This window comes from Oratosquilla oratoria, chromosome 25, assembly GCF_046742065.1.
Source record: "Oratosquilla oratoria isolate Oo_2021 chromosome 25, ASM4674206v1, whole genome shotgun sequence".
NCBI classification, from domain to species: domain Eukaryota; kingdom Metazoa; phylum Arthropoda; class Malacostraca; order Stomatopoda; family Squillidae; genus Oratosquilla; species Oratosquilla oratoria.
In genome coordinates, this window is record NC_134801.1 from 53070040 (window position 1) to 53093576 (window position 23537).

The 23537-nt window shown below is 45.8% G+C and overlaps 1 protein-coding gene across 5 annotated transcripts in view; it reads left to right on the plus strand.

Annotated features, from left to right (window-relative positions):
* LOC143038961 (uncharacterized) overlaps positions 1–23506 on the plus strand; it is a 216601-nt gene extending 193095 nt beyond the window's left edge. For all 5 annotated transcript variants that reach the window (XM_076208791.1, XM_076208794.1, XM_076208792.1 and 2 more), the window contains 3 exons: positions 1154–1308; positions 8396–11569; positions 21450–23506. In XM_076208791.1, the coding sequence (XP_076064906.1) occupies positions 1154–1308; positions 8396–11569; positions 21450–21668 (3548 nt within the window). In that variant the 3' untranslated portion in view covers positions 21669–23506. The remainder of the gene's footprint in view (positions 1–1153; positions 1309–8395; positions 11570–21449) is intronic.
* Positions 23507–23537: the final 31 nt, after the last annotated feature.

Genomic DNA, 23537 nt, shown 5'->3' on the forward strand with positions numbered 1-23537 from the left:
GGAGGAGGAGGGTGTTGAGCCACTCTCCGCGTAGGTGGAGGGGACATCAAAGACGTGGAGGAAGAAGAAGAAGAAGAAGAAGAAGAAGAAGAAGAAGAAGAGGAGGAGGCCTCGTGACCGTGTCAAGAGTAGACGGGGGGACTCGGCGTTGGAGGCCATCATCATGAGCGCGAGAGGCGGCGTTGGGGGACGTCACACGTGGTCCAAGCAAGATCTTGCTTGGACCACTCCCTAGACTACTTCGTTGTCTGAGTAATCGATTTATGTTCCTACACAAGAAAACACGTTTTACCCTTAAGGTGATTGCTTTATAGAAAATATATATCCATTGACAAGTAGTAAGAACTATGTTTATATAATGGAATCCTTACGAGAGGAACGTAGTGGCCAAATGGACAAGGGCACCAGCGTCAAAGGGTGAAAACCCAGATGCAGGTGGTTCGAATCCGCTGGAGTCAACGCGTGACGACAGCAAGGGCTTACTTCCAGAGCCACCTCGCAGGTTGTGTAGTAGCTGAAGTTATTAAAAAGAAAATAGAATCAATGATCCAAAGACGTTTCGAGGTTTGGGTCCGGCGCGTCAAGTCACACGTGACCTGGATTACAGGTAGCTGCTGCTGCTGCTGCTGCTGCTGCTGCTGCTTCCGGTTGAGCCAAAAAGCCTCACCAATCCCTCAGGACAAATCACGTCTTGTCTAACGCCTTCACACCCAGACGTTTCCCTCAGCTGGAATGGCATCGTCTGGCCTGGGTCAAAACAAAAAAGTGCCACAGTGCGTCACGGGTAGGAAAAGGCTTCCCACTGCGACGGCAGCGTCGCTCGGGTTCGTGTTCCCCTGATCTGCCCCTCAGCTGAACGGAATCGTCTGTGTTGTTCCGGCTCAAAACCTGTAAATGTCGTCGTTGCCAGGTCGTGGGAGATCCTGTCCACAGACTTCGATACCCAGGACGGTCCTGGAGCGTTCTTGGGCCTTCAGTCCTATTCAGGGACCTGCACACCCCGACCATCCCCCATCCCTTAGTTGGTCCAAGAATAAGTTTAGGTGAGGGCCACGTGACTCCAGCGCCCACGGCTTAACGCTCTCTTCTCTCCCTTAATTAACACGCGGCGACAGCAGACAATCTCAGACTAAGACCATTTTCTTTTCCACAGCAATATGGCTGACGACGGGCGTGACGGCAGCAGCCATCATCGTGAGCTTCGTCGGGGCCCAGTACCTCTTCTGCGTGCTCATTCGGGGCCCGCGGGTCAAGGGCGTCATGCCCGTGACCAGGTCCCTCTCCGAGGAGGACCTGCACGACCGCCAGGTATTTGAGAGGGAGTCGAGTGACCCGTTCGGCACCCACCGCCTCGGGAATGGCATGTTCCTCAGGCAGAGCAGCCGGGTGGACAGGGACGTTGACGTCCTGTCGGGAGGGGACGGCTACGTCAGCATGTACGAGACTGGTGGACAGGCGCCTTCGCATGCAGGCAATAGTCTTACTTCTGGTGGTGGTAGTAATAGTAGTAGTAGAGGACCTGATAGACGGAATGGTGGTAGAGGTTGCGTCAATCACGACATGGTCGTTGGTGTTGATAACCCGGGAGCCGACCTTGGCTACAACTGTGAGCAGGCGAGCGGAAGATCGACGGCGGCCAGAAGATCCCCTCCGAGTACTTCGGAGGGACCCCCACCTTCTGCGGCCGAGCCCTGCAGGTCACCGCCCCCTCCCGCTTCAAAGTCTGCCGTCGCACCTCCTGCGACGCCGGCCGTGGTGCCCCTCAGCCCCGGGGGCAGCGGGGTGCCCTACTTCCTCAGGAACCACAAGAGCACGTGGCAGTTCATCCTCCCGGAGGTGGTGCAGGAGATGAAGACGACCCACCACTTCTCGGCCTACAACGGCCACGTCCCTTCGGACAGCCCCGTCTCCATGTCACCTGCTCCTTCTGTAGGTTTCACTCCGAGGGACCAGGGCAGCACCGAAGCCGTGGGCTACCACCGACGAAGGTCCTCGATAAGCTCCTTCCAGTCTCCAAGTATCAACGGGTCGAAGCAGACCCTCAACTCGATCCCAATGAGCGTCTTCAGTATCACCTCCTCCAACAACAACGACCCGTCCCCGAACTTCTCGCGGGACCCGTCGCCCATCCAGCCCTCGCACCCGCTCTTCAACCACATCATGCAGGCGCCACGCCAGGTCACCTTTTCCCCAAACATCCCCCCGTCCAAGCTCGAGGTGAGGCCGCCGGAGCCATCCGGGTCCCCTCCTCCGCCTTACGATTTCCCGTCACCCACATCCACGTCCTCCTATCCTTACTCGCCTTCTCCTTCCTCCTCATCCACGTCACCCAGACAACACCATTCCAGAGTCCAGCGTCCCAGTCACCCACCTCCAAAACCTCCTCCTCCCACCCATAACCTGCACACCCACCTGCACACCCATAACCACATGCACACCCATAACCATACCCTCTGCCAGAATGGTTGGGAATCGTGCTGTGTCATGAATAATCCTCTGGACAACAGAGGATATCTTGTCGACTTGGGTTAGGAATAGATAGACACTTCACCCACAGTAATCATGCCTCGATATAATCTTTAACTGAGAGACACAGCTGGAAGGTTGTGACGTCATGACTCGTTTCCTTAAGTCTTCTTCTTCTATGTCGTCGGTTGAGTCATCAGGCGCCGCTCACGCTGCCCACGGGGTGCCACGGGGGTCGACAAACAAAACCGACAGGTGACAACCAGAAAAGAAGAAGAAGAAGAAACCGCCATGGAAGGGGTGGACCAAAGTACGAGTGTGTGGGGGTGGGGGGTGGGGGGGCTTGACCACTGATGGGGCAGCGCCATGACAGCTCTGGTGGCAGCCAGCCAGCCCGCCAGACAGACAGACTAAAAGGGGCCCTGCCGCCTGACGCCGAAAGGGCCAAATTGCTCTGACGACCACAGTACTTCCTGACACGCCCCTGACTGGGCGGTCAGGGGTAAACAAAATATTTCGTCACACTTACGTCATCGTCAGGAAACGGAACGTGACATGACGTCATAGTTTCATCCAAAGGAATATGACGTCAACTTTGTTTTAAGAGAGTCATTTTGTTCATTGTACACTCACGCAAGGTAGAAAATGGTGATAAACTGTGGAACCATATAAACCTCGAATGCTACCACTGTTCAGCTATTATATGTTACTCCGTTTTATAAACAGGCCTACTTGTCATTATTTCTGTTGCTATAGTTATACAATATGCTTTGATAAGCATGATAATGTACACGCTTTTTTCATCGGCACGTATTTGCATGTATTTACGCACATGTAAGGAAATGCTCAAAACTTAAGTGTAAAGGTGCTGGTTTTGCCTACTCATTAAACCTGTATTGTACAAATTCCCTATAAATGGTGGTGGAACTGTAGAGCTGATTTTTTACCTTTTGACCTTTAGTTTGCATGACTTTAACACACTACCTCACAAAATGCCTCCACGCTAAACTTGATCCCTCTGTTCTCCTCCTGTCCTTTTGACGTCTGCAGTGGGTTCCCTCAGCTGAATAGAGTTGGTGGTTGGCGGCTAACAATCGCAGACGTCAAAGTTTCAAAGACGACTTCTTCTTGTATCGTTCCTGAAATTTGGGTTAGGTCAATATGAAAATAATGTTGTTTACTTTTTACAATTTAGCTGTCTCCTGTTTGATTTTCCCCGGTCTTGTTGCCAAGACTTTTTTTTCTTTTCAAAATGTCTTGGAATCCACTTTCTCTTACTGTGGTGACTTGCCCTCCTCCGAAGTGTTCATAGCAGCACCAAATGTACCCTACGTATATTTACCAAACGCTGCCATCATTGCCCAATCCAGGGCTGGTCTTTAGCCTACTCATCCTGAAGGTTTTGGATGTTTCTAGGGAGACTTTACTTAGTGATGTTAAAAGTTACTTTCATAATTAACAACATGACTCCCTAATTTGTGCGAGTATTTTATTTTAAGCCTCCTCCTCCTCCTCCTCCTCTACCCGCAAAGCCAAGTAGTTAGGCACGGGCAAGGAAAGACCTTACCTATATTGGTCCCTCTCTCCCCCCCCCCTTCCTCCGCCTCTCTCCCTCTCTCTCTTTCTCTCTCTCTCCCTCTTCCTCTCCCTCTCCCTCTCTTTCTCTCTCCCTATCTCTCTCTCTCTTTCTCTTTCTCCTCCTCTTCTCTCTCTCTCCTTCTCCCTCTTTCTCTCTCTCCTTCTCCCTCTTTCTCTCTCTCTCCCTCTCTCTCTCTCTCCCTCTCTCTCTCTCTCTCCCTCTCTCTCTCTCTCTCTCTCCCTCTCTCTCTCTCCCTCTCTCTCCCCCTCCCTCTCCCTCCCTCCCTCTCCCTCTCCCTATCTCCCTCTTTACCACCGTTTTAGGCCACATTCGTTTCGTACGTCTCTTGAATTTTTCACTTTTTGGATTTTCTCCAGTGTCTTTCAAAAATGTTGTCCTTTACACTTTTAGTCTTTAGGCCCCATGCCTCCGATGAGCCAACTTATTCAAGTTCTGAAGGTTATTTTCACTTAGTATTTTGCACTGCCAGGCTTCTACTTCTCACTTGACTCTATTTTCTGTACAGGGGGAATGAAATGTTTAAGGATTTTCCTTTCTTTCTTGAATACCGGCTACACTGCGTCCTTCTCCAGGTACAATTTCGGAATCCCGTGAGAACACGTCCCAGGTAAGTTCTGCAGTGACATCATGGTTTCTTTAGTCCCATGGTCTTTAACTTTATATTTAAGATCCTCCCCTAACGGCGTGATCTTACAATCATCTTCCAATTGAATTTTCTCCTCCTCCACCCTTTCTCCAATCAGATTCGTTGTTACAAGTCTGTATGCAAACTTGTTTACTTAAGCAATCTCGAATCTGCATGACTTAGGTTACATGTCAGCAATAGGTATCAGGCCCCCGGCCATTTTTATTACTCCAAGCCGAGAGGGAACTTATACAACTGTTAGCTTACGAACTGTTGTTTACCAAACAACAAAATCATAAAAATGAAAGCCTCACCATCTACCACTCTTTCTACCCACATCTCTCTACCAGCCTCTTACACCCTCTCTCTCTCCCTCCCTCCCTCCCTCTCCCTCTCTCTCTCTCCCTTTTTCTCTCCCTCTCTTTCTCTTTCCCCCTCTCCCTCTCTCCTTTTTTCTATCCCTCTACATCTCTCTCTCTCTGTCTCTCTCTATCTCTCTCTCTCTCTCTCTCTCTCTCTCTCTCTCTCTCTCTCTCTCATTTTTCCTCCCTCACTCCCTCTTGCAACATGCAACGTAATCTATCTACTTAAATGTTCTGTCTCTTACATAACCTTCGGTATTGAATTGATGACACTGATAGTTTTTTGCGATTCTTATATAAATCCTGGTACTATTTTCACTTTGTAATTTGCATGGAGGGTGTGGTGCAGTGCTTTAAAATGCTCTAGCATATGATACTAGCAGGGCCTCGTAGTGCTGTGCCGTCCCCCGAGCAGCAGCGACGCTTCCAGTACAAGGACCCTTTGTTACGGCCGACAAGGCCTCATTCATACGTGTACTAGATGTGGCATCGTCTTGGCTCCCTCACTCCCTCTTGCAACATGCAACGTAATCTATCTACTTAAATGTTCTGTCTCTTACATAACCTTCGGTATTGAATTGATGACACTGATAGTTTTTTGCGATTCTTATATAAATCCTGGTACTATTTTCACTTTGTAATTTGCATGGAGGGTGTGGTGCAGTGCTTTAAAATGCTCTAGCATAGGATACTAGCAGGGCCTCGTAGTGCTGTGCCGTCCCCCGAGCAGCAGCGACGCTTCCAGTACAAGGACCCTTTGTTACGGCCGACAAGGCCTCATTCATACGTGTACTAGATGTGGCATCGTCTTGGCTCTGTGTAGCAGGAGACGGCTGCCCTCACGTCAGTCTATAATAGTCTGTTATACTGTTTCAATTTGCAATCATAACAGAAAAGCAAGAACATTAATTTTACATAATTATTCTGGCTACTTCCCTTAAATCTACACCACTCTTTCCAGAATCCTCTCATCAGGACACTCTGTAACTCTGTATTCCTTTATATTTAAATAATCGCTCAATTATATAACCATTCTCTTCCTTTGCATTCCATGACCTATGCTTCTTTCCTCCTGACTTGACGCAATTTTATTCGAAGCCAAATGAGAACTTGTCCACAGAGTACATAGAAAAATCAAAATCAAAGATGAATCTAAATAATTGCACATTAGCAATACACAGCAAATTCTACAATCAACTAAGTTTTAAACTAACATTTATATTAATGATACCAGCTATTCAGAAGCCTTTTGGAGAAATGTGCGTCAATTCAGATTACCGAGTATTTTTTCTTCTATGTGTAATGGACTTTATGGATACTTTGTATGTACTAACAATGAACAATACTTCACTTGGATGATACGACATTGCACAACAGTTTTAGTCTACGACAATTGGGTCGAGTTACAAAGGTAACTGCATAGGATTCTGACGCCTCTACACGCATGCATGCATGGTAATGTATGAATTTCCCTTTCCTTTACACATCACTAATCTGGTAAATATCTTCTAAACCAATAGGTTAGTTGTTTGTAAAAAATGTAAATATTAGATTAAGCAATTATGAGTTTGTCCTATCTATCCAATCTTCACTGTTGATGTATATTCTACGCCCCTTTCCCGTCTAAATGGGTTATCACACTGAGCTAGATTTCCTTCCACATCCTACCTCCAACCTCCATTTGAATAACTAGAATATGACTTCGCTCACAGAAGTCTAGATTTTTCTAAGAACATTTCAACAGTATGTCCAATATTCGTTTGAGTTTACAGTCTCTTTAGTGCATCATTCAGTTTTGCTGCTATACTGTACAGGGCGAAAAGACGAATTGATATTTGGAGATTTGAAAAAATATATATATATATTATGACCGAAGTCGTTTCGACTCAAATGAACTCTCAGCTGTCGGCGCTGGTGAAGCCCCTGGAAGCCCAGTGTGATAACCCCTTAAGATGTATTCTTCCAGCTTCTTAGTAGAACTAACTAGGAAATAAAGTCAAACCTAGATGTTTAGGAGAAATATGAGACTGAGTGTGTGCAGTTCGAAATCCAATTGTCTGTTATTATGCTTAGACTCATCACCACCACCACCCTTATAAGGGGGAAAGTATTTTTGACGTATGTTTATGTATGTGCAGTATGTATGTATGTATGTGTGTGTGCATGCACGTGTTCATGCATATCCCCCACCCTCCCATACCGACGCTGTCAAGACAGGTCAAATTTGCCCTCTCCCTCCCTCCTCTAACCCACTCCCTCCATCTTCCCCTCCAACCGACCCCGCCGCCTCCACCCCACCCTCCCATACCGACGCTGTCAAGACAGGTCAAATTTGCCCTCTCCCTCCCTCTTTCACCCACTCCCTTCATCTACCCCCCTCCACTTCCTCAACCCCCCCGTCCTTTGATCGTTAGGTTGCAGCCTCGGTTCTACTACATGTCATTTCTTTAATTTGTAAGTATTGTTCCCCACCTGTCCATATCAGTACTTGTAAATTATTTGATTTATTGTAACCTTTTATGTTTATTTTTTGTACTTGTTTTTTTTTTTCAAATTCAAGATCAATGTAACCATCCAAGTTCTTTATTTCTGTATGATTGTAAATTATATGTTCCATATTTTTCCTTTGATGTCTCTATGCAGACAATACGTTGAAAATTCAATGTATGATTTTGGTGAACTAGTATTTGCCCACCCCCCAATAGCCAAATCCTTGTGAGGAGAATTGAAAATACGCACAACTATCATAATGCTGTCGATTTTAACAACACATGCTTACAGGAGAATCTGTTCCCATATTTTTCATGTATTTGTGTGTATATGTGTGCATGTATATGTATGTATGTTTGTATGTAATTATTATAGTCATAATCATATTCATTGTTATCATTATTATAAATATCATTATTATTATTGTTATTATTATTGTTGTTATTATTATTGTCATCATCATCATCATCATCCGATGTTCCCTAAATCCTAGCTCGTTAAATCGAGGTTTGGCTTTTAAAGGGTTTTTATTAGGTTGAAACTGTGTAGGCCGGATAATGTCGGACATCGGATATACTGTGCATCTGATGCTCTCTAATCCAAGTTTAGCCCTGTCCAAGATGATCTGACCATTAGCCAAAGGTCGCCCGGCGTCGTTGTGTGCATGCGAATGAATTGACTCCTACAAGAGAATGGCGACATAGTCTCCTTAGAGAAATAGGAGATCACAGACCCTAAAATTGTCTTTATGTCGGGGCCCCTCGGAGTCGGTGACCTCTGAGGGCGATCGACCTCGGCTGACGTCATTAGTGTACCCAGATTCGTGTCAATAACGATACCCTTTGCTTTCAGGAACTGTCTGACGGAGGACCAACCCTGGACGACGTGGTAGCCCTGCCGGACCCGAGCAGCTCATCTGCTTGGGTGTACCGCCCGGAGGAGGACAAGAACTCGCCCTTGTACCCACTGGGCCTCGACCTCCTGCCTCCACACTACCCACCCCACGCAACGGCGCGCCGCATTCCCGCCAGACACGCCTCCTTTGCCACACCGCGCTATGCCAAGGTTCACCAGCGCCCCCAGCGGGCGCAGAGCTTTGCCGTGAGACGAGACATGTTCCATCGCCCCGAACTGGCCCAAGTGCACCAACAGTTCTCCGCCGGGAAGATCGTCCCGAACGCGAACCCCGTCACCTGCCCCGAAGTTCCCCGGTCCTGCAGTACCATCGGAGGCCGCTCGTCGGCCAAGCGCCGGTTGCACCGGTCCAACTCCCTCAGCGAGCGGCTCTTCCTCTCTGGTGGGGGGTTGGAGAGCGGCACCGAGGCCCCCGGCGGCTCCACCCTGAGCCGCAAGTTCCATGCCTGCTCCCTGGACGACCTGGACGCGATGCCCATCATTGAGATCGGCAGCCTTGGCGGCGGGAGCGAGAGGAGCAAGTCGGAACACAGCCTGGATGCCATCCTTCAGGATTCTTCCTCTTCTTCGCAGCAGCAACAGTCGGCCGCGAAGGGCGTGGAGGTTCAGCTCCACAGGGAGGCCGATATCCAGGGGAAGCTCCTGGATGGTAAGAAGGTCCTCACGTCCTTTGGACCCATCCGTCATATGCGTGTCGTCAAGCCCAAGGGCCCGGCGCCGGCTCCTCCCACCGCCTCCTCGAGCAGAAAGTCCCAAGCACCAGTAGTGCCTCCTACACATGACACGACACCTTTCTCTTCCTCGACAGAGAGTGAGGTGACTTTTACTACTTCTTCCATCACCGCCTCCGCCGGACTGAATATAGTTCCTTCTTCCTCTTTCTCGACGATCAACGACCTCGCAAAACCGTCCTCCACCGAAGATGAGGTCGACTCCTCAGCCACGATGCACAAAAATATCACCCTCGAAGAGAGGGAAAAGGAGGAGGAGGGAGAGGAGGAACAGGAGGAGCAGGAGGAGGAACAGTGCCTCTCCTCGGAGAGTAATATGTCTTCGGCTGATCCAGAGACGACCACTTCCTCCTCACCCTCCTCCTGCGTCGCCATCGGAAATGACACCGAACTCCGTTCGAACCGTGAGGGTCTCGCCGCCAAGCTGCCAGACAAGCTGCCCGGGGATCGGCATCTCCCGCTTCCGGTCATTGAGGAGAACGTCAAAAACACTCGAAAGCGTCCTGCGCCCCAGCCGCATACCATCGCTCCGGAGGACGCGAGGCTGCCCGACGTCGTCGTGAAACCTCCTCGGAAGGACATCGTCAAGCCTCCTCGCACGGGTTCTGCGCTGTCCGGCCTTCGACTAAACGATTCCAGGAGTGCGACCCTGGACAACCGGAGACCTGCTAAACCGGAACGGAAGCGTCTGGAGAAACTGGAGCAGGCGTTGACAGATATTCTAGACCAAGGTTCCTCTGCAAACGGCAGCAACAGTAGTTGTAGTAGTAGTAATAGTAGTACAGTGACACCCGTCATTTACCCACTTCGTATCACCAGATCCGACGAGAACATTGCAGAGAGTTTGGAGGCACTGGACTCGGCCAAAAAGCCGAAGAGCATACTGAAGAACATCGCAAAGTCGAGCAGCTATGAAGAGGCCCACCGGGAAGCCCTGAAGGACTCAGGCCCGCTGCTCGAACGTCTCCCTAGCAACGAGGTCATGCGGAATAAGATCGTCCTTCGAGTGCCGTCCTTCCGCACGGCGGGGTGCCAGACAGAATCGTTCCGACCCGTCCGACGGAGAGCGTCCTGCGCCCAGACCAACCTCAGCGTGGCTCCGAAGCTGAGAGACGCTTCCGGCCCCTCGAAAAATACAAAGGCCTCGAAGGCCACCAAAACTTCGAAGGTCTCGAAGACTTCGATTTGCACAACCCCAACCACCCTCACCACCACCACCGACGCCGGCTCCGCCGCCGCAGCTGCCCCCCCCACTTCCACAAGCACCACCTCTATGACCTCGTCTTCATCACAGGCGGCGACAGAGCGATGGCGCGCAACGCACCCAGATCCGAACCAACAGGGAACTCTTGTAGAGTCTTCCTCTTCCTCGTCTGGGTATTCTTCTCCCGATGTTGGCAGCAAGGACCCTTCCCCCTCTCACTCAGGTCCTCCTTCTCCAGCGTCCTCCTCCATCTCGGGATCGGACGAGGATGAGAAGATTGCCCCACGAACTGAGGGTAACGTGACGGTGATCGAAATCAACAAAGAACCTCCTCCTTCGGAAAGCTCTTCCTCGAGACTACCTGTTTGGACTCAGCAGGACCGCGTCCCACCACCGCGGCCCCCGAAGCCGCTCCGCCTGCGTCACGTGTCGGACGCCTCCACTCTCGTGGCCCCTGGCACCGGGGGAGGACGAAGCGGCCTCCTCGTCCCGGTTCATCGCCGTCAGACTCTCCCTATACCTTTATACGAAGACATCTTCGGCCTGGCAGCGCTCACCGAGAACGTCATGTTACTGACAGAAGCCATCAACCCGGTGTTGGTGCACGCGGCGCAGCAGCAGGGCATCTTGAAGGAGGCGCCGCTTCCGAAGACGAAGCCACGGGTGGTCGAGGTCATCAGGAAAGAGCCCAGCTCGAGAGTGCCCCACCCACATCCACCGGACTACAACCCGGACGAAGCGACCTTCAGCCAGCGATTGAGTCGGGCCGAAATGTTCGCCCGGGAGGGAAGGAACCCCTACGTGACGAGGACCCTCCGGCCTGCTCTCAGGAGTCACAGCCTAAGTGTCCCACGACACTTGTCCCCTGCGGGCGCAAGGCCCATGGAGTGGTCGAGGTCCCCTTCTCCACCTATGATGCGACGTCAGAATCCACATTTCCTCTCTGAAGACCTGGTGGCAGCCAGACCACAGAGCGCCATTCTCTCTGACGAAATTCACCCTTTCCCGAGAGCTCAGATCATCTCCTCCCAGCGGCAGGTGACGCCACACCAGCAGCATCAATGGGGAGCCGCCAGGAGAAGCAGCAGTGCCAATGAGCAGAGCGCAGCTGCCTATTTGGCTTCCCTTGAGCTCCTGGCATCACACTACCGTCAACAAGCACTTGCTAACGCCAAGGTATTCTGTCTTGTATTTTCCCTTTTTAATAACAGTGCATACCACCGTGGTTGTGGTGGTGGACAAGAATACAGCCATCGCGTGATGCAAAACTCCGCTGTGGAGCAAGTAGAGGCGGATTCCCTCTTTTCATATTTATCTCCCATGAAGAACCAAAGTGGAAGTATGCTTTGACCCAACCATTTCTTTTATATAGGGTATTGAGGTTTTTGTATGTATATTAGTTCATGGATACCTGGTGGTCACTTTATAAATTTCACTCTGGTTGATAACTGCTAGATGCAGTGGCAGCTTGTGGTGAGTTGAAATGGAAGGACAACAAATATGCACAAATGTTAACTTACACAACATTCCAAGGAGCTGCAGTGTGAAGACAGAGCCTTTATTAATACTGATAAGGTTCCGTCTTCACATGGTGCTTTTTCCGATCGACTTGTCTGCCACTGCCAGTTGCGTACATCTCTATAGAACACATCTTTATCGCTATCACCTCTCTTCTTATGGACAATATTATGCCAACGTCAAGACGTTGTCCAAAACCGACATTGTTCTTTATCAACTACTCCCTCTGTTCTTCTCCCATAAGCCTTCCCAACTACACTTAACTGTTCCCTCTGAAACTACAACACTCACACTTGTCCCCATTTCCCTTGTAAAGTGGAACTATACAGGCACTCCTCCAGTCCTCCGACACTCTACCCTCCCTTAAACAAACATTAAACCTCACCAGCCAGCCCAATATCACCGTACTTCCTTTTTTTTTAGACATTCCGCATGACATCCAACCCAGGTGCCTTACCTGCTCACATCATCTTAACAACTGCCTTCACCTCATCTTTCCTTATTTCTCCTCCATTTTCCTCACTCATCACGGTCATTTTCTTAGCACTCCCCACTGCAACTACCTTTCCCTCCCTATCCTCCCTCACATTTAGCAACTCCTTAAAATAATCTGCCCACCTTCCTCTTACTGCCATCTCTTCCATTATCATTTCTCCATTTGCACCTTTCACCTTTTCTTCTCTACTTGAATCGCCTCCTCTTCCTCTCTTAATTTTCTTCTAAAACATCTTTCTATTACTTTCAAAATTTCCGTCATACCCTTACCTCATTTTACATCTGCTCTCCTCTTTGCCTCTTTTATCTTATGCTTTACTTCTCTTTTCTTTGTACCTCTCATATGATTCTCTCGTCTTATTTTGTAACCAACCCGTGAATGCTCGTTTCTTCTTCATCATCATCCTACCACTTGCTACCCTTTCTCCTGTTTCCTTTCGTCCTCCTTGTTCCACACACCATCTTTGTACACCTTGTGACTCCCTCCTTGAAACGTTCCCATTCCTCCTCCACTCCCAATTCTGTTCTATCCCTCACTCACTCCCACTTTTCTATCAGCTTCTTCTTGTACTCCTTTAAACAGTTTACTCTGAGCACTTCCCTACCTTCTGTCCTTTTCCTCTTTCTCCATCTACCCTCTGTTCTCAACCTACCTTCCACCAAAAAGTTATCTGATATTTCCCCCACTCTCTCCCCTTAGAACATGTACATCCAAAACTCGTTCTACTCTTCTGGTTACCATTGTACAGGCCATTAAAGACCAAATTATGTGTGACTTTGGTCCGTAGAGGGGACCCATATAGACCTTAAGGTATCAGCTGCATCCTACTGAGAAGCTTTTAACCCCACAACATGCAGCCAATATCCTATCGACGCAATGAACAATTTACTGTAAAGCAGCAGTGGTTTGCTTATCCGAAAGTTGACACCTTGACATGGTGGATAGGCTTGAGAATTTTGATGATTACAAAAGCTATGTCGAGAGAGAGGAAATCTCTGCAGGGTCACCCATTTCGAACAGGTTTTATAAGATCAGACAAAGAGCAACTCGCATACACAGTCGCAGTACCCACTGCTAACTGGCAGGTCCCTGATGGCGAACAGGGAATTTCCCCATAGATATATGGGGTACCGTCATAATGACGGCGTGGACCATTGGGCACCCTATAGATATATAGGGCTTCACCGAATATAATGAATAAGGTGACACCAGATAAATATCTCACTAGAAACTGCCAAAAAGCCCTTCATAGCAACCATGAACAGTAAAAACAAAACAAAACCGGGCGTTCCTGTTGGATCATCATCTAAAGGTCCAACCGCATTGCCTCATGTGCTTACGGACAGTGTGCCACCGAATGCGAGTAAGCATTGTCCAAGCAGATCCAAACCTTGGACATTAAACAGCATGAAGAAAATGAAGATCTATACTTACAACGTAAGAACTCTCTCAAGACCACAGGCTCGAGAGTCTAATGGAAGAACTAGACAACATCAAGTGGGACATCGTAGGACTGAGCGAAGTCCGAAGAACGGAAGAAAAGCTGATGCAATTACAAGATGGTCACCACCTGTTCTACTATAGAGGTAAGGGCAAAGAAAAATCTAGTGGAGTAGGATTCTTGATCAACCAAGAAGTTGCTGGTAACGTAGTCAAGTTCAGTAGTTTATCAGACAGGTTAGTTTGGATTGTGATTAGGCTATGTAAAAGGTACACTCTAAAAATAGTTCAGGTTTATGCACCAACTTCACAAGAGTACAGACGATGAAATTGAATCCTATGATGATTTAAGTCAGGTAATGGGTCAAGAAAAAAGCAAGCACACGTTGGTAATAGGCGACTTCAATGCTATAGTTGGAATGAAGATTGGAGATGAGTCGTGCATTGGAAAGTTTGGAGTAGGCGAAAGAAATGACAGAGGCGAGATGTTAGTTTATTTTGCAGAGAACTACAACATGATGATAATGAACACTTTCTTCCAAAAGCGCGTAGGTCGTAAATGGACCTGGAGAAGTAGGCTTCATATTAGGAGACGAAAGCAAGAGCGTTAGCAATGTTACGGTCATAAATAAAGTCAACATAGGTAGTGACCATAGAATGGTAGGTTGCACAGCTAAATTCAATTTCAGAGCCGAGAGAAATAAACTAGTTTTAAAAAAGAAAATCAGCCTAGCAAAGGTTAAGGATAATAAGAAGGAATTTCAGTTAGAAATTAAAAATAGATTCGAAGCTCTAAGAACTAACGAGGACACAGTCGAAGATATGAATTTGAATTTAGTGAATATCATTAGGGAATCGGCAGAGAAAGTAGGAAGTACAAAAAGTATTAGAGAAAACAAATATTCCAAAGCTACAAATGACCTAATTAAAAGGTGGACAATGAAGATTAAGAGCAGTAGAGACGAAATAGAAAGAGTAGAACTAAACAAACTTATCAACAAGAGGCAGAGATCAGAGAAAAGAAAGAAAAACATGGATGAAATAAAGGAAACTATTCGGAAAAGTAAAAGTATTAAAGGGACTGAGCGCAGACATGCTTTAGGAAGACAGCAAATGATATGTTTGAAAGATAGAAATGGAGAAACCATTAATTGCAGAGACAGAATGGTAAAAAGAGTAGAAGAATTTTACCAAGAGCTTTACTCATCGAAGGCCGTAGTTGAGTCAGTAAATTCATCTGTAGACGTTAGTAGTGTACCAGATATTACAAAAGTAGAATTTGCTCTAAAAATATGAAACAAGGAGCACCTGGGGAAGATTGTATATCAATAAATCTGTTGAAAGACGCAGGGAAAGAATTCATATTAAGTTAGCTCAGTTGTACACCCAGTGCTTACGTCAAGAAAGCGCTTCTGAATCGTGGTGCAATGCTATTGTGATTTTGCTTCATAAAAAAGGAGACCAGAAGGACCTTAGTAATTATCGATCGATTAGTTTACTATCAAATGTATAGAAAGTTTTCTCCAACATCCTTACAAATAGATTGAATCAAGTTTTAGATGGAAACCAGCCAAGATAACAAGCAGGTTTTAGGAGCAGATACTTGACTCTAGACCATTTGCAGGCGATTAACCAACTAATCGAGAAAACGACAGAATACAATATACCTTTCTGTTTAGCTTTTGTAGATTACGAGAAGGCCTTTGACTCGGTAGAACAAATAGCAAAACTAAACTTGCTACGCAATCAGGGTACAAACGAACAGATCATAAGGGTTTTAGAAAATATTTATGCGAAAGGTATCGCCATAATTCGACTACATAAAAATTCAGAAAAGATCAAGATCAAAAAAGGAGTACGGCAAGGCGATACAATTTCACCCAAATTATACACAGCTTGATTGGAGGATATTTTCAGAAGGCGAATATTTGAACCACCTAAGATTTGTGGATGACATTATTCTTATTTCAGAAAAAGCAGAAGACTTGCAAGATATGCTGAGTGATCTGAACAAGGAAGGTCTCAAAGTAGGTTTAAAAATGAATAATACCAAAACCAAAATAATGATCAACACGAAAGTTCAAAGTAAAGAGATTGTAATTGATGGTGAGAGTCTTGAAGAAGTTGAGGAGTATAATTATTTAGGCCAGGCGGTGAAAGTGACAAAAGATCATGATAATGAAATAAAAAGACGTATTACAGTTGGTTGGAAAGTGGTAAGTATAACAAAATCCTGAGAGGCTCTCTACCTTGATGTTTGAAATGTAGTTTACAATCAATGCATTCTGCCAGCAATAATCTACGGGTGTGAGACTTGGAAGCTGGCGAAGGCAATGGAAACAAAGCTAAGGACTGCACAGAGGAGAATGGAGATATCAATGATGGGAATAACGCTGAGAGACCAAAAGAGCGCAAGTTGGGTGATAGAGCAGACTAGAGTGAAAGATATTGTGGAGGCGGTGAAAGCGAGGAAGTGAAATTGGGCAGGTAAGTTGGTGCGAACGACTGATGAGCGATGGAGCAAGTGTGTTACTGAGTGGACGCCGCGAGATAGGAAGTGTTGAAGAGGAGATGGAGAGACGAGATTGAGAAGTTTGCAGGAGTGACGTGGCAGAGGTTGGCGCGGTCGTGTGAATCATGGAATGCTATGAAGGAGGCCTTTGTTCAGCAGTGGATTCAGGATGGCTGATTTGATTAAGCAGTGGTTTGGCAGTCTTTCTTGTCTTCACAAGGCGTCACTTGATGCAAGTACCGTGAGGTCACCCTTTCTGACCGAGGGTCAGATCACACAATAGGCAGCTGTTGAAATCTTGCTGATACCACCAGATCTGACTTTGTGTAGCTAATACATGTGTGTGCGCGTGTGCACGCTAGTATAGAATGAGTAATTGATACTCAATCTACAGGCATTTCTTGCAACATACTACTACCACTACTGCTGCTGCTGCTACTACTACCACCACATCACAGTGACAATCTCGGCTGCAGACTTGCTGGTGTCCGTACGAGTTCGGGTCCCCCCGACCCGAAGGAGAGTCGGGTGGATTGATTATATTATCGTCGCGAAGGGCACTCTTACCCCCGGCGGACGACCATTGACGCCGCCGTTAAGGACTCCCGTCGTCAGGATGGAAGGACGACGTTGAAGAAGAATAAGAAGTCGGAAGCGCCCCTAGATGGGCGGGGGCGTTTCCTTCCACTCGAGGCAGCGTCGATGAGGGACTGGGCATCCCGCGCCTAAGTCCTCCATGACTTCTTTCTTCTCCTCCTCACGGGCACAAGACCACCCCGAGTTCCGACGACGACGTGAACGCAGACGGGTCGGTCCCCTCGAGGATTCGGGCACACCTGGAGGATCTGCGTTTGGAAGGGAATATCTCTCTCACTGTCTCTCTTTCTCCATCTCTCTCTATATCTCTCGCTCTCTCCACATCTGTCGCCTGCCAGCCCGTAGCCGGCGCGGTGTCTGGGAGACGCTTCTTCTTCTTCTTCTTCCTCTTCGCCTCTTTCTTCTTCTTCGTCTTCGTCTTTTTCTCGAATTTATTTTTCTTTCCCCGAAGAACAGGTGCTGAAGGGACCGCGGAGGGGAAACAAAAACGTCTTCTTGAATGGGCTCAAAGAAGATTTATAAAAGGGCCTTCACAGAATGGGCTTTTAGGGCTTATCTGGGCTCAGATTTATAGAAGGGCTTTTAAGCCATAAGATGGGCTCTTTTGCAATAAAATGGGCTTCTAGGGCTAATTCGAGCTCTAAGACATATGGGCTCTCAAGACGTAAAATTGGCTCTATCTTTACAAAATTGGCTTTAATTCCGTAAAAAGGGCTCTGCGTTGAGGGCTATCCAAAGAACCCTTAGATCTAGTCGATGCACAGGCATCCCCTCAGCCGAATAAAGACGCCTGGCGTCGTCCATAAGAGGAGGACCTGGCGTGAAGGTCCTTAAGGTCCAGTGGACCAGTGTCCTTCTTGTACACATTCGCCTGCCTGCCCTCGGCGGGAACAAAACCTCTACGAGGAGGAGGAGGAGGAGGGCTGCAGCGCCTCTCGCCTTCGGCTGAATAAAATCGCCTGGATCCCTTTTCGCCAGAACAAAATTACACACACACAGAAGCCAGAATGGAAATAAGTTGTTGCATGGGGGTCTTTGATTTGAAAAGTGCTGCTCTTCAAGAAATTTTGACAATTTTCACATCCCGTGGGTCCGAGCCTGTGTGTGTGTGTTTACGTAGTCGTAGTATACATGGAGCTGTACTCATAGGATCCCGTCCCTATCTCTCCATCTATCACAAATTGCCTTAGATTCATTTACATTATTGACCTGGATTATATCTTCATCCGATTTCTTCCACAAACACAAGTCTTAATATAAAAAAAATTAATGGTTGCTTACGCCGTCCGGTGGTAATTCGGTCACACCTTCGCGTTTGGTGGTAAATCGGTTACACCGCCAACTACGGTGAAGAAGAAGAACTCGAAGAAGAAGAAGAACTCGAAGAAATCGAAGAAGAAGAAGAGGAAGAAGAAGAAGAAGAAGAACTCGAAGAAAAAGAAGAAGTAGAACTCGAAGAAGAAATCGAAAAACTCGAAGAACTCGAAGAACTCGAAGAACTCGAAAAAGAAGAACTCGAAGAACTCGAAAGAGAAGAACTCGAAGAAGAACTCGAAGAAGAAGGAGAACTCGAAGAAGAAGAACTCGAAGAAGAACTCGAAAAAGAACTCGAAGAACTCGAAGAACTCTTTATTTTCCAAAAAAGGGGCGTAGCTCAGGGCGCGCAGCGCCGCAGGCCAAGGCCCCCGGCGTAGCTGGGCCGGCGCAGCCGGTGGGCTTGTTTATAGAAAATTGAATTTCCTAGCATCGGCAGTGAAAAAAGAAACGAGATTGCTTCAAGGGTAATTTGCAATATCCAGAGCAAAATTGCCTTTCAAAAAATACCCAAACTTCATAATATCTTTCAGATATTCGGGAAAAAGCTCGAATATTACTAACTTCCTAATTTCCACATTCCCATTAAAGAGAACTATCTGTTCTGGCTTCTTTATCAGGAACTCTGTGACGTCATATAGCCCATTTGTCCAAGGACGCGGGGCTCACGAACTGTATTCTTTGAGGGTGCAACGAATATTAATCCTCGGCAGTCTGGTGTGCTGTGAACACAACCAACTGGCCACACTTACTCTATGTAACGAGATGATGCAACCATTTTTAGTGTTTTCCTTCTAACTACTTGCAGGTGTGTGTGTGTGTGTGTGTGTGTGTGTGATTCACCATGGTCTTGGATTGCGTGTTAGACTCGTGATCGACAGCTATTTACCTCCCGGAAGAGAGCTCAGAGCTCATATATGACCGATCTATGGATAATGCTGTGACCTTACACGCACACACACACACAACTCCACACCCACGAAAGTTGGAGTAACGACTCACAGCGCAGCAATATTGAAATTATTTCAGCTCTGGGAGGGATTCGAACCCGGACCGTCATAGTGGCAGGCAAGAATTCAAACCACTGCGCCATGAGGTGTGCATACGTGTGTGTGTGTGTATTTACCTAATTGTATATCATGGGAAGAGGAGCTATGCTCATGGTGTCCCATCTTTGTATCTCGCAGTGTCTAGTTTGCTCTTAAATTCATGTATAGTTTTTGTACACTATTGTTTTATCCATTTTGTTCCAGATATCCACCACTCTGTGTGGAATACTTTTTTTCCGGGTCTCTTCTATAACTATCCTTTTTAAGTTTCTTTTCATGTCCCCTTGTATTTCTCTTATCCCAATTTAGTAAGTCCTCTCTATTAAGGACTTTGTGCTTTTCATGATTCTGTAAATGGTCAGAGGTTGCCTCTACCCTCTTTTAGACAAACATTAAACAACCTCACCAGCCAGTCCAACATGACTATACTTCCCTTATTTAGACACTCCAGATGACATCCATCCAACCCAGGTGCCTTACCTGCTTGCATCATTTTAATGACTGTTTTTACTTCATCTTTCCTTATTTCTCCTACATTTTCCTCATTCATCACTCCCATTTTCTTAACACTTCCCAGTGCAACTACCTTTCCCTCCCTATCCTCCTTCACGTTTAGCAACTCCTTAAAATACTCTGCCCATCTTCCTCTTACTGCCTTCTCTTCCATTATAATCTCTCCATCTGCACCTTTTACCTTTTCTTCTCTACTTGATTCGCCTCTTCTTCCTCTCTTAATTTCCTTCCAAAACATCTTTTTATTACTTTCAAAATAATACTTTCAAAGTAATAAATAATGTAATATACACAAGTTCCCACCAATCACTTTTGGGCAACATGAAAAGGTTCTCAGATATGGTGCAACGCAGTCTTTTGATTCCTTGCTAAAATTTTGTTACTGAGGTATCTCTTCTCTTAGAGGAATGTTGAACCACATTTTTTAGCTTTTACTACTGTTTCTGTCATTGGCTGAATCTTGTAGAAGGAGGCGAGCCGTCAGTAATTATCAGCTTTACTTGTGTTTAAAGTTGGAGGAAATACAAATGGCACTGACAGAAAGAGGTCTTGGGTTCATTCCAAAGACTCCCCATGGGGGGTTGCACCTCCAAATGAAAGTGAGAAAGTTTACACGGTTTGGAGATGGTTGATAGGAAGGTGACTTCTTAAACATCCTTCTTGCAGAACCACTTTGTGCAGATACCTGCTGTCAGTCCCTGAACCACACATAGATACATATACCAAAGGCTTTTTCCCCCTTACAAGGGAGGTAGCCAAAAAAAAATAGGCATAAAATCCACTCCCACCCATTCCATCCCCACATCCTCCACTCTCATTCACCCCCTCCCTCCCTTTTTATCTTGACTCCTCCTGGATGATGGGTCATCCCTACATCTCTCCCAATGCCCTGGGTCAGAAGCTGTGTCGCAAGACACAGTACATCCACAGCAAGGCCGCTTCATAAATCGGCAAACCCCCTCTCGGTCCCCTCATGCAGAAAAATAGAAGACAAGGAGAAATCCCTTCGGGCTGCGTCAAATTATTTTTCACACATACTCCTAACCCCCCATCCCCCACCCACTCCCTTTTGTGCATCACAGCATCACCCATATACAACCATTCTCCATTCATCCCTATCTTCTGTCCTCTCCCTTCCTTCCTCAACAGATATTCCCCTCTTTCCCAATGCCCCTTTTACTCCATCCATCCATCTCACCTTTGGTCATCCCCTCCTGTTCACTCCTTCCACCTCTGTCTTCCAAACCTCTTTCTAACTTTTCTTCACTCATTCTTTCCATGTGTCCAAACCATCCCCATACTCTTTCATCAACCCTATCTCCCAACTCCCTTTCCAACCCCTGTTCTCCTCCTCACCTCCTCATTTCTCACTCTATCCAGCCCTGTCATACTTCTCAGGCACCTCATCTCAAACACATTTCATGTTTCTGCCCCCATACAGTGCTGTCGGCAGAATCACTCTTTCATACAATCTCCTCCATTCCCAAGGTATTTACTTGCTTCTCTCAATCTACACTCTACCTCCACCTCAACTCCTCCCTTTCCCACCACAGTACCTGAACCAGTAATACTAAATCTAAAGACTAAAACTTATGTGTGGTTTCCTTTCTCCTACAGCAAATTCAAATGCAGCAACTTCTTGAACAACAGCAGAAGCAGTCACAGCGGGAACCTTCACCAAAAAGTAGGACAACCTCTGTAGCAGAAGTGGGTACATCAACGGCTGACATACAACTACTCCAACCTGAGCAGAAACCCGAGTCTTCACATATCCATGGACTTCAACCACCACAGGAGCAGTCAGTAAAATCAGAGAGTGGTGAAAGTGATTGCTGACCTTATGAAAAGGACATCTGAAGTGCTGTGAGAGGAGGGTTTAGGTCGGGGATCCACATAGGGCGATCCCCAAGGTGACATGTTTGAGGAATTAATAATAATAGCCAAAGATATCTATGGATACTGTTACACTGGTCATTCCCAAAGTAGTTTTTATGATCATGGGAGTATGTTTACTCTACCCCTCTTTGAAAAATTGAAGAATTGAAAAAAGTACACATTTGATTTCTGTGGTGTTTACATCTTTGAATTCTACCCTCTTGTTTGTACATCTACATTTTTGTCCTGTGCTATATATAAATATGTTTACACAAATTTCTTTCACTGGAGATGGAAGAAGTACTGGTATGGGCAAAGCATTCAAAGACCAAACAAAAACAGTAAGACTGACCATAAAAGTGTACAGTTAAGACCACAAAGCTCAAGCAGTCTTGGTGGCCAGTGTTAGCATCCAGGACCTGGATGATGATTATTTGTTTGTATTATATAAACAATAATGTTGGAGAACCAACAGACATTTTGCATGTTAAAGACAGGAAAATGTACTAGTTAAATGTAAGCCAGTTACACAGAGAAAAGACAAACAAACAATTTATGTTGGTTATCTTTTTTTGGTAATATTTTTTTTTAGATAAAATACACAATACATATACTGTTTTGAAGGCCAGCCATACAATATCAAAGCCTTTTTAAGCATGCCTTCATATGGGACTAATTTTCTTAACACAAGTTTGATCTTGTTTTGTGCTCGGATCAAACCTAACCTGACCTCTTCAGTCTCCTTATTTTAATGACTGGCAGACCCCAGGCTAAAGAGGATTTCAATCCTCTGGAAACCCCAACAGTTGTGACCACACACCTCTTTGAAATAACTTTGTGTCAGCCAAAATATGCCACAATGTTTAAGAGGTCAAATCAATGAGCAAGTATTTCTAAAGTTAGACAAAATTACTCATGTGCAAGTATCTTAAGGGAGTGTCTACATGCACATACGAAAGGAAAATTAATGTCATGCTGATCAACTTACAACAGCTGATGTCATCTTTCACACATGTCCATGGCAACCAGGCAATAGTGATGTATAGTAATGTACATTTATAATGGAATACTGCAGAAAGTTTTCTTCCATGATGTAAAAGTCTCATATTTTGTACAAATCTTATAGTTTCTGCTAATATTCTACCTACAGTATATGCATCAATGGAACTTGCATATAAAAACAGGTTTGAAATATCTTGCAAGGTTGTCGTGATTCAGAAGTGTTGCAAGAATTCAGAGCTAATTTGAGCAATTATTTACTTACTATTTTTTTAATAAATGGGAGTTTTGTTTCTTGTAATGAATATGAAGAATTTTATGAAAGTATAGGTATATGTGAACATGTTTGATGATTAGCTGATGAATGTAATATTTGTTCTATGAATCCAAAGGTTAGTTAGCTATAAGAGAATTCTATTGTATGAGGCTATTTCTTTTGATATATTATACTACAGCATAAAAAATACCAAGGCAAATGTACAGTTAATTTAAGCATATGTAATACATAAAAAAGATGCCACTTTATACAAAACCATAATTATTAATAGAGGAATCACATGTAAACTTCTGATTACTAATACTATTCTTTGTTATGCCATATATAATTTTATATGTTGGCACAACAGAAAATATAAATTCTCAGTTTAACCCAGTCTCGTGTATATAAAACAAATTTGTATTTTATTTGTACATATATCCACTTTGATTTAGAATATTTGTATATAAATATATCCTCCAATGTAATATATTTCAGAGACATAAATGGGTTTCACTGGAGACCTGCTGAAAGACTCCCTCAGTTTTTCTTCTGAGCTTTAAGTGAAAGTTCTT